Source organism: Akebia trifoliata, chromosome 13, assembly GCF_017979445.1.
Source record: "Akebia trifoliata isolate Shusen 1 chromosome 13, ASM1797944v1, whole genome shotgun sequence".
NCBI lineage: Eukaryota > Viridiplantae > Streptophyta > Magnoliopsida > Ranunculales > Lardizabalaceae > Akebia > Akebia trifoliata.
Genome location: NC_141387.1, coordinates 9,049,068 through 9,065,586, shown reverse-complemented (window position 1 = coordinate 9,065,586; position 16,519 = coordinate 9,049,068). Strand labels below are relative to the sequence as shown.

Sequence of the window (16,519 nt, the reverse complement as noted above, 5' to 3'; positions counted from 1 at the left end):
GGGATATCTCAAATATTCATCAAAATGTAGAGGGGGTACCTCTAAATTAATATTTTTCTAAAAGGGCTTCCCCGAATGGTGGTGAAAATTCCAAAACGTACTGCTCCTAAAGTGGGCCCCACAATCATTTAGTGAGAGCTTTTTACAACTTTACAAGGAGTTGTGCAGGACAACCTCATCAGGAATGGACGATTCTCACGTTACGGCGCGTGCGAAATGGCTTACAGCACATTAAATTCGACTTTCCATGTGTGCCTAAGGACTGCTCACATGGACAATTTCGTGAGGCTGTTATCCAACACTATTTCGATGTGTATTTTCATCTAAAATTCCTATTTGCCCCCCTAAAACTATAATTTTATTACAAATAGAAGTAGAAGGTGGCATGTACAAACACATACGTATCGTAAGGGTTCATTTATAATTTATAATATTAATTATAGGCCAACTAGGTTTACTAAGGATTTCTCATCCTTACTAAGGGTCTTTGGGCTCACCTTTTAGCATCCAAAAACATGATCCGATGTTTCAGGGTTGTAAAGTACAAAATTCTATGAACTTTCAAAAGAAAAAAAAATTCAGAAAAATACTATTTTTTTCACCATTAAATTTAAATCTAAATTTAAAGTTTAGGAATTATGTGGAAGTTTGATAGCCATCCATTTTTAAAATCTTGGATCAAGATCAAACGATTTTTTTAATCTTAATATTTTTTTTTAATGATATTTAGAGGGTTGTAGTATTGGATTGATGATGTGGTAATCCTTGTTAGCAAAACACCCTTTAATAAGGCTTAAAATCTTAGTATGTTAATAAGGAAAGTGTTTCTCTATTAATTAAAGGAGTTTTTGAAGAATATACAATAATAAAAAAATATATATATTTGATAATTTTAAAAACTAATGCACATACATGAGTGGAGTTAGGATTTTCTTCTAGTGAGGGCACACTAGTCAATGATAAGGTTGAAGAGCTTGAAGTCAAATGATTTTGAGGAGAAAATTCAAAGATTTTTTGTTAGAGATTGAATAAAAGGGTATTTTGATCATTTTCAATTTGTCTACGAGAGAAGGCCCAAGTCAAGCGGTAATGTCATCTTCAAAAAATTGAGAGGGAGGTGAGGGAGTAAGGGAAAATGGGTGCAATGCTATTAGTTGAAAAATATAGGAATATCTCAAATTAAGACATAAATATAAGGGTACATTTTTTTTTTAAAGAGGCCAATTGCTCTCACTAGCTCCTTACTGGCTCCACCCATGTTCACATGATAATAAGGTTGTGGAATTGTTTGTTTGTTTGTTTTTTTTTTTCGGAATGACCTTTTTTATTATTTATTATAATGAATTAAAATGTAAAAATGGGAGTATTTTTTATATCCAAATTTTACTGTTGGACCACTTCTATTCTACTTTTTTCTCATTATAATGGTAGATGAGTACAAAATATAAGGATACTTTAATGACACCCTTGAGAAATTGGTTAAATTTGCTTTACTTATAATTAATGCCACTTTTGTTGATGAATTAATGATGAAAATTTGATTTTATTTGAAGGGTAATTTAGAAATACTCTCTTGATAAATTGGTGATATTAGGTTTACCCTTGTTCAAAATGTAATATTAGGTTTGCCCCCCTTCATCGGTAAGTCAACATTTGTATTTCTTGATGATTTAATAGTGAAATTTTGAATTTTTTTCTTCTAAAAATACTCTTCAAAATCTTAAATTATTAAATCAAAATGTGGAGAAAAAAAAATCAAGTTTTATCACTAAATAATCAAAAAATAAAAAAGGCAACGTTGACTTGCGCTTGATGGGGATATACCTAGACTTGAATTTTACAAGAGAATTAAATCTAATATCACCAATTTAACATGGAATATTTCTAGAATATCCTTATTAAATATTAGATATGATGTATTATCATAAGGAATAATTTTGAAGTGACTTTAGGCTGAAACCTAATATCACTTCTTGATGTGAAAGTGTATGAGAGCCATAGATGCTTTTCATCGAGATACAAGTGAAAAAGTATCTATGGCTCCTATCCACTTTAATGTCAAGAGGTGCGATATGAGATACCAACACAACTCTATCATAAGTGTATGCTAAAACTATTAAAAATATTAATAAAATTTATTTATTAAAAGACACCTATTGAACTAAATTTTTTTCTTTGAAAAATCCTGTTAAATCAGCCTTTTGTCATTTATTTATTTATTTATTTTTCAAATTTTTTTTTTAAATCTTTGGAATAATCTCAATAACCATTTATAAACCTCTAATAGATGTTTTTCATTGAAATGCACGTGTTCAACAAAGCCTATTGCACGGGCGTTTTATACTCCCCACTCTCAATTACTAAACTTACCAAAAATAACAAAACCTTTTCAAAATAGTAAAACTTAATCTGACATGTAACTAACCTAAAATAATAGACACCCATAACTGATTTCAACTCCAAAAGCCTTGAAATAATTGGAATATGCAAGATAAAAATTTTAATTAAGTATAATTTAGTATTAAAAAAAAATTTGCAAAATGGGCTATAGTAGTGCTACCCTCCTGCGAAATACAAGATGAGATTTACTCCTATTGACTTTTGTTGACCTTGGTCAAGTTGTTAATAAAAACGATTGTCAGTTAACAAAGATGATAAAATGTCCAAAATACCCTTATGCATAGAAATAACAAAAATGTTTTTCAATCAAAGCAATTCAACAGTGTTCGATCTATTCTTTCTAAAAACAAAAACTATAAGATCCCTAAATTGGGAAAATAGAACACTGTCAAAAGAAGAAAAATTCTCTGAAATAATTCTTAGAATCCTGGCAGTACCACCGCCATTTTGTTTCCTAGTGGCAGGTGGAGGGCAGCTTATTGTGTGAAATGTTTTACCCAATATTCGACTTTTGGTCTCAAACATGATTTTTCTTCTGTGACATTGTGGCGCCCCGCCAAACGCTAACACAAATCCCCATGTCAGATCTCGAAGTACTAGGTGGCACCTCAAAATTTCGGCATGGTCTCCTTTGTTTATGTTAGCATTCCAAGGCGTTCAACCTGCACCTGATAAACGACATACAATCCTGCATATACATGCATAATATAATAACTAGCGGAAGCTTATATACGTCTAATATCGTACGATAGATCAAAGTGCGGAAGAAGAAGTTTATACACACGATTATACGGAATTCCTCACTCTAACAAAATTCATAACGCTCAAAATCAAAATCTATATATTACTCTCAGACAAATCGACACCACTAGGGGTAATAACCCCAATACTCACCAGATAACGGACTCTGGTCGTCTATCTGACCTACCAGATAGTCCACACTCGTGTTCTACACCTGCTTCGCCAAGCTCCGGATCTGAAACTAAAAAATAGAGAATGAAATGGTGAATAACAATGGTTATCCAGTAAGGAATAACACAATTTCTGCCAATAATCCCTCCTAGCATGAACGAATAAGCATACTAAATCATTTTAACAATATAAAATTTTATAAAATAAACTACGATTAACTGGTACATATAACCAGGGATGAACAACTAAACATTTTAAAACTCACATTACATCGATCAACAGTACTCACTATAACATTCTCTTTTTATACAAATCTAATTGATCAAATATAAACAATAAACATGGATTTCATTTTATATATCAAAATAAGTAACAGATACATAATACACAATGGTGGAGTATTGGAATTAGAGAGTTGGGATTCACGACTAGATCGCTCCCAGTCGGGATATGATGTTACAATTCTTCTCTGGCTTTTAGTTCTTGATTTTGTGGCTAGTCGCTGTTTACCACATTTGGTTGACCATTTATCCGGCTCAAGTTGACCGTTTGACGTGACCGTAAGCAATGGGTCTCTTTTCGATGTGTTAGAATGTTCGACTACTATAGATTGTTAGTGATCACTGACTAATCATCTTCGTCTATGCCTATCAGGCGTGTATGTGATTCCCAAATATACAAATCATTCGTATACGACCACCTTTACATTACAAGTTCACTGGTAAAGATAGAGAGGAATAAACCTGGATTCCAATTGTGACTCCACTATCATACGCGTCTCATACCACGTATGAGCTTGGTGGTCCCTACCGTACATCCCAGGATAGTACACCACTCCGGATGATATGACGCACTATCCCTTCAAGAATTCACAAACTCTTTAACAACTTACAAAATAGTTACATATATATATATATATATGTATTATTTTCATTTGAAAATAAAAGAGAAATTAACAATACAAGGTTGAGAATAGATATCCAGTTTCCTACCATGCAAATGTGGTCACCCGGCCTAAAATAAATAACAAAACAGAAACGTAAACAACGCATCGCGCTAACAGAAAGTAAATAAACATGCAACCAATAATATTATCCTTGGATATCTGTTCACTAACCTATACACAACACAACAACGTAAAATGCAGACATCACCCCTGGGTTTGACTCTGACATTTTACCGTTTCATACCCTTTTTTCCTTTTTTCGATTTTTACAGTTTTCAATCTCTTTAGTAAAATATCCATTTTCTGATATTTATCAATTCAATATGAGTTCATTAAATATTAAATCACATTTTTCAACTATAGAATTTATTTTTATCAATAATATGGAAAAAGAATACTAATTTTATATCAAACAGGGTCCGAGCAGTGCATAAGACCCAATTTATAGAAATAACCCGTTAAAATATTCTACCCACGTATAATTTGTTAAAAATACAATTAAACATATCAAACATGCAATTTCTGCGCGTGAATTTTTAAAATAACAAAAGAATTCTATATTTTAGAAATACATCCAAATTTTTTTGATAAAATTCTAAGTGCAATTTTAACAATCTTCGATTATTAATAGAAATTAAGAGTTCCTTACAATCTCTAGGCTAAAGGATCAAAGTGTGTGCACGGAAATCGAGGCGATCGACGCAAAAATCGAGACAGATCGAATTTCAAAGTAACTGATTTTCGAAACTGACCTGGTGGTTTCGAAGATCTCGATGTAATCGTCATTTCTCCCTTCTGCGGCGGAGGACGGTTTGACCCCAAAACGGATGAAAATCGAGGTTAAAGTTTCAAAATTTCTATATCCAAATATGGCTGATTTTTGACGATATTGGACGAAAAAGAAATTGAAATGGAAAGAGGTTGGGTGGGTTTTGTAGAGAACGCAGCTGTGGATCTTTTTCTCTTCTGCGACGATCGTCGAAAGTGGACCGTTTGCGAGGGATCTGAGGTGGAAGATCAGAAGAAAAAATGAATTTTTCGTTTATTATGTCCCGGCTGTTTGGACGAGTTGGGGAAGATGAGAGAAAAAAAAAATTAAAAATATTATTTATATAAAATGTGGGACGAATTCGGTATTTTGTCAATTATTTTGATCGACGATAACTTGACCGTCCAGACTCCAAAACTGATAAATGAATACTCTATTTCACCTAATTTTTCGTTCCGGATCTAATGGTATGGTCAATTTATACAAATTATGTCTCTATCAAAAGTTTACATTTTTGGCCTGAGGTGACCCTTAAACTTGATGTCGTTTTCGTTTTTTACGATAATTCGACTTCCTGATCTCCAAAAATGATAAATAAATAGTCCATCTTCAATAATTTTTCGTTATAAATCCAATGGTGTAATCAAATCTTAATAATTCTTGCTCTAGCAAAAATTCATTATTTTGGCCTGGTTCGACTCGGTAATCGAGAATTTTACAACTTTTATATGCGGACTCGTATTTGAGCGTGCTTACAGGCTAAACTATGTTTTTCGATCATTTTGAATCTAATGGTGAGGTCAGATTCCATTAAAAATGATCAGAAACATCATAAAATTTTATCCTAAGTCCCACTTTCAAGATTTTCTTAAAATTTCACTATTTATTTTTTTTCCTCGAGATAAGAATTAAAAATTTGGGGTTTTACAGACATCTTCTATGATACATTGTAAATCTAGATTTTATCAATAAAAACATCAATACTCATATTAAACATGATTTTTATGTAAATATACAATTTGAATAAGATTTTGACATGAAATTAGGGTTTTGATTATCAAAACTGTAAATATCCAAATTTGGACAGGCTCTTCATGCAAAGTGCTCAAAACTTCATAAAAAAAATTGGAATGAGCCCCAAGGCCCGAACCCGTAAAATTTCTCTTATCTTTTCAATAATTAACCTAGGACCCCCTCTTGCATAGCTCATGGGCTAGGGATCTACCTCTCCACTAAATCATCATCACTTCATCACTTAACCCAACCCCAATCCCGATCCAAATGCATACTCAACCTACCACCCAAACCCATTAGACTTAAAACTTAATCCAAATGCATATTCAACCCACTACTCAAGTTCATTAGATTTAAAACCCAATCTTATACATACTCAACCCACTACTTAAGTCCATTAAATTTAAAGCTCAACCATTATCCCAAGCCCAAGTCTCAACCCAATGATCACAACTGTTTACCAATGATCAATAAAATGAGACACATGTCACCACCACAACCTCCCCATTCCTAATTCATACAACAACCCCCTCACATTTCTCTAAAAAACTAACCTACCCACATCTCACCCATACCTATGTCATAACCTACCCCTATCAATCTCTTCAAATCCCTCATCACAACACTCCTACATTCCTTCTTCCTAATCAACTCACTTAACACATACCCCTAACACATTTTGGACACATGTCACCATATCCTCCACCCTTCCAAAAAATCAATAACCATTCTTCCAACCAAAATCTACTCTATTCAACTTGCCTAACACACGACCTAAATGGGTTGAAAGATCTAATCTATTTGAATCATAAGCAACACATTTATACCCCATTCTACAAATGCCCGTACACCACTCTCAATTTATATAGACTCCCTCTCACAAATCTCACATCATTCTACCTTTTTTTCACTTTTTCATCCCATTTTACCCCTAAAAATTACCTCCAAAATCTTATAAATCCCTCTATTCTCAATACAATACCTCCTAAGTTTTGAAAATCTTTATCAAGTTTCACTCTAAAAAAATATTTCTCAAGTTTCACTCTCAACTCTCAATCTCTTCTCACAATTTCTACTCTACAAGCATATCAAGACAAAGTCAAAGAAGACTTATCTTTTAAAGAAAAGAAGAAAGTCAAGTTAAGAACAAGGTAGAGTAAGGACTTAAAAAAATAAATAATCTTTTTTCTCTCCCCTCCATAGTTCCCCCTTTTATTTCTCCCCTCTCTTTCTTTTATTCTTAATTTTCTTTTAACCTTAAGATGGGATGAAAACCCTTATCTACCTTTGGTAGATTGGGCTCAAACTCGGTTAAAAGGGTAGAGGTTGTAAAAAATTTCAAAAAAATTCCTAAAATCCCTACACTAATGCACACACCACAAAAAATTTGAGATTAAGGCCTTGGATCATTTTCTTTATGAAAATGGACCATTGACTAAAAAGTCTATATTTTTCTAAATTAGTTTAAAGGTATGGACTATAGAAGGGCCCCTTCTTTAATAAGAAAATTCTTTTTGGTGTAAATCGAAATCAAATCTTTTGCACTCGATGGTACAAAATTGATTTTTTCAACTTTTTATTCATTTTTCAAAATAGATCAAATCCGAGGTTACCACCAATGATGGAGGGAGTAGGGTGCCTAACACCTCCCCTACCCCCTGATATGGGCTCCTTTACCTAGATCTATGGTGGATTAATGGACCTTCTTTGTACAAGAGTCACTACTAAACAAATTTTTTTATAAAACCACTTTTTGAGTGTCCATTCACATTCTTTTCCAAAAAAGAATGGTGGCGACTCCAAATCTAAGTAGAAGAGATCTTCAAAAATAAAAATCTCATGATTATTTGAAATCTATGATTTTTAGCAAAATCCAGGAGTTCTCTATCTCGAATATTCCAAGTGGTTAAAGCAAGAAAAAGTGGATTGAATAAAAATTCCTTATTTCAGCTATACCAAAAATGCTCCTTTTTGGATTCTAAGCAAAACCCTTGTCGTGTTGAGTATTTTCTTCAACTACATTGGGTCCCAAAGAAACCTGTTGGTTGATGAATTCAAAAGAAAAGGTGGAGTAGTGGCTAGGGTTTATAGAGTTTTATTTTGGAGAAGAAAAGAATGAAAATGAAAGTATGTAAATTCTCTTAAGCATTGGTATTCAGTGCCCCAGGGATATATGTGTAAAATTAACATTTATTTTCTTTTGACAATAACTCGATGCTCAAGAGTTCAAACTCCGCATATTTATAGAATCTAATGGTACAATTGGATTTGTAAAATTTCAACCCTAAACAAAATCCCCTTTTTAATAGATAATTGATACAAAATTCGAAGATTTGATAATTTTTTCATTCAAACTCTAACTGAAACATGCCTTACACGCTAAACTATGTTTTTCGACCATTTTAAATTTAAAGATGGTGCTCGATTTCATCAAAAGTTCTTAAATCAAAATTCATATCATAAATGTAATAATTTACATGATAACAATTTTAAATCCCTCCTCAAGATGCGATTTAAATATTTCGGTTGTTTCACTTAGTCTATACTCCCCAGTGATCCATAAGGTAAGACATTAATTTCTCCTTTACCATATTACCAAAATTGTACCACCACTTTTGATCATGATGATGGCACCATGGCCAAAGATACGATGTACCTTGACTCTGTTGATGTTTTAAACTCAATAAGAAAGAGACACGTGTCACTTATTAAAGTACATTCAGCCACAAATGGAATCACCAATCAAGTGCTCAATACAATACATATTTGATGGCTTGCCATATATATGAGATTCAAAATTTATGTATCTTTTAGTACATATGTTACTCTCTTAGCCAACACCGGCGGTACAGGATTTAATATCTACAAAGTCACTACTCTTAATTCACAATCTCTTGTTAGGGAATTGGGTTTAGTTTACTTTTACCTAAATGAGTTCAGAACCAAATGATTATTAATTCAAATTTTATGTTTAAAAGTACCAAGAAACGTTACCCCACATGTTTTCCAACAACGAATCAATCTAAAGATTTCCCAATCCATGTCAGTGAAAATAAAAAAATAAAAAAAATAAAAATCACATAAACAAGACTTTTGTGGCACAAACCATGTGAGTTTCAAAGAATCTTAACTCCTTCTTGGTCTCTCTATCTCATTATATGAACTCAGTCTCAGACACCTTTCCTTTATTTCTTTTCTTTTTCTTCACTATTTGGAATCGAATTCCAAGATGGGTATTCGATTCCATGTCTTCTTTTTCTTCATCATTTTGCTTTGGTTCCCACAAGAAGCAAGAGCTGAGGAATTTTTTTATAATGTGAGTGCTTTGGGAGGTAGAAGCTGTAATTTGTTTTATGGGAATTGGGTTTTTGATCCTTCTTATCCTCTCTATGATTCTTCAAGTTGTCCCTTCATAGATCCTCAGTTTGACTGCCAAAAGTACGGTCGACCTGATAAATTGTACCTCAAATACAGGTGGAAGCCTTACTCTTGTGAGCTACCAAGGTAATATATCTGTCCTTCATTTTTGTTTTATTTTATTTTATTTGTTCTTTAGAGGATCTATTTTAAAGTGGTTTGGCAATATTTGATTTGGTTTTGCAGGTTTAATGGGTTTGATTTTTTGATGAGATGGAGAGGGAAGAAAATCATGTTTGTGGGTGACTCACTGAGTCTGAACCAATGGGAATCGTTGACATGCATGATTCATGCTTCAGTGCCTAAAGCAAAGACCAGGTTTGTCAAGATGGAGTCATTGTCTTCTGTGATATTTGAGGTTAGTTGTTTTTATTTTTTAATTACTCAGTAACAATATTGAGTCTATATTTGTGTTTCTTAGTCTTTTTAATATTATTTTTTTAACCTTTATTTAAAAATAAAAAAAAATAACTTTAGGACATTGTCAAGCTTTTCTTTCCCTCCAAGAGATTTTGATTATAATTGAAATTAAAGGAGAAGAGTTAATAATGAAACCAACATGAAAAAGCAACTTTAATTTTGAAATAATAATTGGACAATTTTGGATGGTTTTATGATTTTAATAAGTAAAGTTAAAAAAAAATATTAGAAATAACCTTAACTTTTGTTCAATTTTAAATAAACTACCCCTAAAGCTGTTTTTATTGTCTTTGCCGATTGTTGTTGAAAAGTTAATTGATTTTTAACCTCTAAGCATGCTTATATTGCATGGATTATTCTAAAAAGGTAATGTCGGATTCACACACATCACTTAATTTCTTATTCGTTAATGATTTTCTAACTCAAAAATTATCAACCGGTCTAAACTCAATTGATTGTGACAAGGGCACAGAACCATTGATCTTTTGTTTGTGTATCTCGAAGAAAAAGATCTATGATTCTGTGCTCTTACCACGTCAGTCGTGCACAAATAAAATTAAAATTTTCAAGTTAGAAAATCACGACTCTTTCTTATAAAGTATATATTTCTTAATTTTTTCGTTATTAAAGATATTATATATAAATTAGCATTTTATCTTAGATTATGTCAGATGACCTCATTTTTTTAAATTAGGTTATTTTCAACTAAATCATTATCTAAAGTGGTGCAAATATTTAGTAAAGTCAAGATTTCTCTCATAACTTTTTGAAATTGTTTATCTCAAATGCTACTTTTATTTCTTGTTTTATCCTCTTATTTACATTTTTAATAAATAATTTTCCTTCCAAATAGCAAATCATGACCTCATGCTTAGTTTTAACTCATACTTCAAAAAAAAAAAAAAAAAACCAAAGTTGAAAAATGAATAAATTTTTTGACCTGCATGACCGAGATCCTCATTTGGATTATCTGGTTTGGGATATTGGCCCAAATGACATTAAAGCACTTTAAGATATTTTTATTTAGATTATATTAAAAAAAAAAAAATAGAAAATATAGACTAAGTGGAGAGATTATAATATAATTTTAATTTTGAAAGGTGTACTTGTGTGCTACGTGGATTGCGTACTCTCCATCCAATGCAGATTCCGTACTCCGAGAAGTTGGGAAGTTATCCAACTCTCAAGGGTAAAAATGGGCTTAAAATAAGGTCCCAATTAGGGAGAGCATGAGCTGAGTTATGTAGAATATGAGTTGAACTGGGTTAATCTAATTCAACCCAATCATAATTTAGGCTGAGCTCGAGTTGAGGGTTATGCAACCAAGGAGAGCATGAGCTGAGTTATGTAGAATATGAGTTGAACTGGGTTAATCTAATTCAACCCAATCATAATTTAGGCTGAGCTCGAGTTGAGGGTTATGCAACCAAGTTCAATCTAAATCCAAAACTATATAATGATATATAAATAATTTTATATTAATGATATATTTTTACAATGACATTAAAAGTATTTTTAATTTTTAATGTCAATTGTATTTCTTGTTTAAGGTATAAATTTCTTTACTAACCAAAATAAAATTAGGCTTTTTCATTGAGTCCAATCCTTTCAAAATCGCCTAACTTGAGATAACCTTAGTTTAGAAGCTCAAGTTTAATGCTCGGGTAGAGGGTTCTGCCCGGTGACCCACCAGGTTGTGGCACTAGTTTAAAACAAGTTCATACAAATTGTGCTTTCGAGGGATTTGTTGAATTGCACGTTAAATTTTTCATGTCATGTGGTACATTATTTATGGACTTGACATATTGATCTAAAACCAATGTGATTAATCCTCGAGATTTTGCTCAATAATAAAACTAACGAAAAGGGTTTTGTCTCTTTGATTATGTGTTCGGAATTGAGTAACCTTTTGACTTATCTAATTATATGTTGAAAAATTTTCATAGGGTTGGGATGTGTGATGATAGGGAACAGTTCCATCCCAAATCGATGAAGGAGAAACTTTGCGATATTAAAAATAAAATAAAAATTAGTCTAAAAAGTCATTATACGATCATTCCATCACGTTATTCGAGAAATACTAAATAGAGTTGAATAGATAGCCAACTATGTGGAGTAGATGATCTAAGCTCATAAATGGGCCACTCATGTCTCATTATCTCATATCATGATGGTTTTCCTGTCAATTTTAAGAATTCTAGGGGCATGTTGTTAGGGGGCATTTTGTTAGGATGTCTCGTCAAAAGAGTTGGAGTAGGAATAAAACAAGAAATTACGTTAAAAACATGCCATGTTTGTTTTCCATTAATTTGTTTCACACGTAGTGTTGTCAACAGCTCATTAGAATGACACGTGGTATACTCTAACAGCTTTAGTTTGGTGTGGTGAACAAAAATTAAAAGTCAATTAAACATGCCGTGTTTTAGTGGAGATACCTTTGTTTTTCAAAATTATAACTTGTACCCTTATGAAGTAGAAAATTTTAAAAATACCCCTATTAAATTGGTGATATTACGTTTACCTTCTTAAAAAATGCAAGATTAGATTTACCTCTTTGATGGTAAGTTAATAGTCCTTTTGTTTGAAGATTTAATCGTAAAATTTTGATTTTTTTTTTCTTTCAAATTTTTATTTAATAATTTAAATATTTGCAAAACATTTTGAAAAGAAAATCAAAATTTCACCATTAAATCATGAAAACATAACGTTGACTTATGATAAGGGGGGTAAATTTAATCTTACATTTTGCATGGAACTAGATCTAATATCACCAATTTAACAAGGGGGTATTTCCAAAATGCTCCATAAACTAATTAAAACATGACTTATCTCATTTTCAATTTCTTGAAAAAAAAAATCCTTGATTTTCCATCAAAAAATTGTTGAAAATTGTCAATCTTCAAGTTCATATCATCGAAGTCAAATTATTTCTACCTTCTTGACCTCATTTTTTGCCAAATGAATTCAACCTACACTTAAATAACTTGTGGAGCGGAAAGCCATTAATTTTTCTCCCCAAAAATTTCATCATCTTTTACTCAAAAAAATAATATAAAATAAAAAAATCTAAAATTTGAAATTTGAATATTGAAATAGATAGAATCTTAGGTCTCAAGCTTGAAGACAAGGATAAAAAAGTTTATATCCAAAGGTTGAAGAAGGCTCAAGTCCAAAGAGAAAAACCTAGATATTCTTTTTTTAATTAAACATTGAAAACGAAGGCATTTAGGTCAATTTTCAATTAGTCTCTAACAAAAGACATTAGTCGAGGGGGCTTATTGTTAATTAGAATACATAAGGGTATCTAAAATATTGCTCAAAATGTGGAAGGCATGTATAAATAACCCAAAAATTAAGGGATCAGTACGACAATAATGCGCATGGCTCTTTGTCGATAGGTCAACATCAAAGAGTTGACCCTATTTTTTAAGTCCAGTAGCCAACAGACAATATAACAGCCTGGGACAGGAACGCTAAAATGACAAAAGTGCCCTCCTCAAAGCCTCACATGGAGTTGTGGCCCAACGAGGAGAAATCGACAAGAAATGGATATAATTACTGATTGTAGACCACAATCGTCCACCCTATACCCATATCAAGAGGGCCATACTCATTAAATAATGGGTACCATAGTTGATGGGTAGGATGGGTTCGGGTCAGGCTTGGATGAATCCGATTCCAAAGAGGTGATCTATATCATATAGAAGTCACTATATCTCTTTTCGAAATCAGTAGGAATCATTTGACATTATATATTATATGGTTAAAGACCCAGATGGGCATTGTTTTAGGTCTTAATCCAACCCGGATTTAATGGGTCGAAACATTTATGGACTCAAGTTCAAGGCACTAAGCCTTGTTTTTTCAGTCGGACCAAACTGCATCAGCAGACCCAATTGACATCCGAACGAATTTTTTTTTTTTTTTTTGCAGGATTATGGAGTTTCAGTGATGCTGTATCGTACACCGTATTTAGTTGATCTGGTTCACGAAAAAGTGGGCCTGGTTTTGAAACTTGATTCAATAGTTGGGGGTAATGCATGGAAGGACATGGACTTGCTGATCTTCAATTCATGGCATTGGTGGACCCACAAAGGAAAATCTCAACCGTATGACCAACTTAAACCCTTAACACTTCCTTTTTAACATCAAATATTGCTACCACTAGTGGGTATCAATTATTATGTCCATTGACTGTGTTGCAGATGGGATTACATGCAAGATGGGAACAAGTTGTATAAAGATATGAACCGTCTGATTGCTTTTTATAAAGGGATGACAACGTGGGCCAGATGGGTGGACCGTAATGTTAATCCTATCAAAACCAAAGTCTTCTTCCAAGGGATTTCTCCCACACACTATGAGTAAGCCCTCACTTTACCTAATCACAAGAAGAGAGTTTATATTGCCACACCAACTTTTTTATGATACACTAAGTAGTGAACTTAAATGTCATGGTTGGAGTAGGGTTGTTGATGGATCGGGTCTGGATTTGATTCATGTCGATCTAAAACCAACCTAATTAGGGTGGGTTAGATTGGACCTCGAATCGAGCCGATAAACATTGAAACTTACCTAGGCATGATCGGGTTTTCATCTAGATCTCAATATTCATACCTAACCCGATTTCATATATAAAATCTAAATAGATTTCATATATTTAAACAAAATATTAGTATAATTTATATACTAATCTCACATTTTATCAGATCAGGAGATGGTTGATTTAGAACCAATCCGATATCATATTGAATTAAATCCTTATTATAGAACCCAAATCTTTATTACCTTATTTGGAAGTATATGTTTGTGCATTTTTTTTGTGGGAAAATCATCTTCCTAAAAAAACAATGTCCCCCTTTTGCAGAAAAAATATTTCCAAACAAACTCACAAGGAGATCATACAAGCAACCCTCTTTTTCAAAATTTCCTAAGCGCAACATTTTGTCAAGAAATCCATTTTCCCATTACACTTCCCAAGGAATTCATTTCTCCCTTGAAATTTTTTTCTTGGAATCACACATTCCCTAAAGAGATTGATCATGAATGATCATACTGATCTTCAAAACAATGGTCCACAGGGTCCTATCCAGGAGATCATACAAAAAAAAAAAAAAGTCAAGTCAAATGTGATCAAACAACTCATAAAAAAATGTAAAATGTTGATTGACGAAAATTGTTTCATTATTTGTTTGTTAATCCAGAGGGAAGGATTGGCATAAACCATCGAAGGATTGCAAGGGTGAGACACTACCAATATTCGGGTCGATATATTCAAGTGGTCTACCCGAGGCTGCATTAGTGGTGAACAAAGTGTTGAGTAGGCTAAGAAAACCCGTGTACCTTCTCGGTGTGACAAGGCTTTCACAGCTGAGGAAAGACGCGCACCCATCCCTTTACAGTGGCAAGCACAAGGGCTTGGACTGCAGCCACTGGTGTCTTCCAGGGCTACCTGATACTTGGAACGAACTCCTATATGCAGCTCTCCTTCAATGAAAACAAGTAGCTCGGTTTAGTCGTTAAATTCACAAAGTAACATTTTATGTTTATTAGTCTAAAGGGAAGTTTCTCATTTCCTTTTTTTCTTCATTTTATAATCATGGATAATAAGAGGGATTATGCATCATTAATTGTAAACTGACCTCATCTTGAATGAAAACATATCCAAGTTTGAAAGTTTGTCCATGAATTTGTTGTCTGTCCACCTCCCTTAAATTCCACAAGAACCCTTTAGGCTTCCTTGAAATCTGGCATTTTCTTTACTATAAACTTTTATAAGAAACAATAATCAGCCTAAACTCAAAGCCATCACTCATCTCATAATTATGAGAGTTTTAAGTCCTCAACCAAATTCACAAATAACTTTTTGGCCAACTGATCTTTTATGCGAGGGTAAGGAAAGTGGTGCATTAACGATTGGGATTTCATCGTGTGCTGGAGAAGAACCTACTAACACTATTGTTGGTTCCCAATGTCTGTACATTTGATTTGTCTTTTTTTTTTTGGGTTGAAAAATGAAGAACCATACGACACTAGGATCTCCCCAACAATATGAAGAACGCTCATCTACACCTTCAGCTTAATGGCCACAAGATCCAAAAACTCCTAGGTCTCCACTAGAATCTCCTATTTGAAAGCGCCCTCAATCCGTGGGTGCAGATCCGCTTTTTGTTATTTTGGGAGTCGTCACCTAGTTTTACGGTCTAGGAATCGAAACATGACTCTAAACAGATAAAAGGTATTGATCTACAAAAAAATGGGTCCGAGGATCACGTTACGAGATTGGAAGGTGTTAGGGACCAATCTCGCCTAGCAAACGTCGGTCTTTACTTTTCCCAAAAATTTTACATTGCAGTAAAAAATGGTCCTAAAATTAAAATAAAAAAACTACCTTCTTTACCTGGGTGATTGTGACGGTCGATTCCCTCAGAATTGGTGAAGAGCATTCTTCTTGTAAATCTTCCCATTTTTGTCTTTGTTACTAGATTTGCTTCTGATCTCTGAGATGAGGTTTTCTCCTCTTAGATCTGAATATTTTTTAATTTTTCCAGGTGTTTTAAGAATTTTTAGGTGTTTCTTAGGTAAAAAAATAGGGTTTGGGTGTTAGGTATGGACTTGGGACTTCATATTTAGGGTTTGAG

The 16,519-nt window shown here is 33.1% G+C and overlaps 1 protein-coding gene across 1 annotated transcript; it reads left to right on the top strand.

Moving 5' to 3' along the window:
* Positions 1 to 9,159: 9,159 nt before the first annotated feature.
* On the top strand, positions 9,160 to 15,563 carry LOC147387729 (protein trichome birefringence-like 39). The gene is made up of 5 exons (XM_086421105.1): positions 9,160 to 9,545; positions 9,645 to 9,816; positions 13,812 to 13,987; positions 14,084 to 14,242; positions 15,083 to 15,563. The coding sequence occupies exons 1-5, from the start codon at positions 9,271 to 9,273 to the stop codon at positions 15,372 to 15,374; spliced, it is 1,074 nt and encodes a 357-aa protein (XP_086277231.1). The 5' UTR covers positions 9,160 to 9,270; the 3' UTR covers positions 15,375 to 15,563.
* The last annotated feature ends 956 nt before the right edge of the window (positions 15,564 to 16,519 follow it).

What these genes read in the sequence shown, in the direction of transcription:
- LOC147387729 (XM_086421105.1), top strand. Translation starts at nt 9,271, where the DNA reads ATGGGTATTCGATTCCATGTCTTCTTTTTCTTCATCATTTTGCTTTGG. An exon ending in TACTCTTGTGAGCTACCAAG is followed by an intron (nt 9,546 to 9,644) that starts GTAATATATCTG and finishes TTGGTTTTGCAG; the next exon opens with GTTTAATGGGTTTGATTTTT. An exon ending in CACAAAGGAAAATCTCAACC is followed by an intron (nt 13,988 to 14,083) that starts GTATGACCAACT and finishes ACTGTGTTGCAG; the next exon opens with ATGGGATTACATGCAAGATG.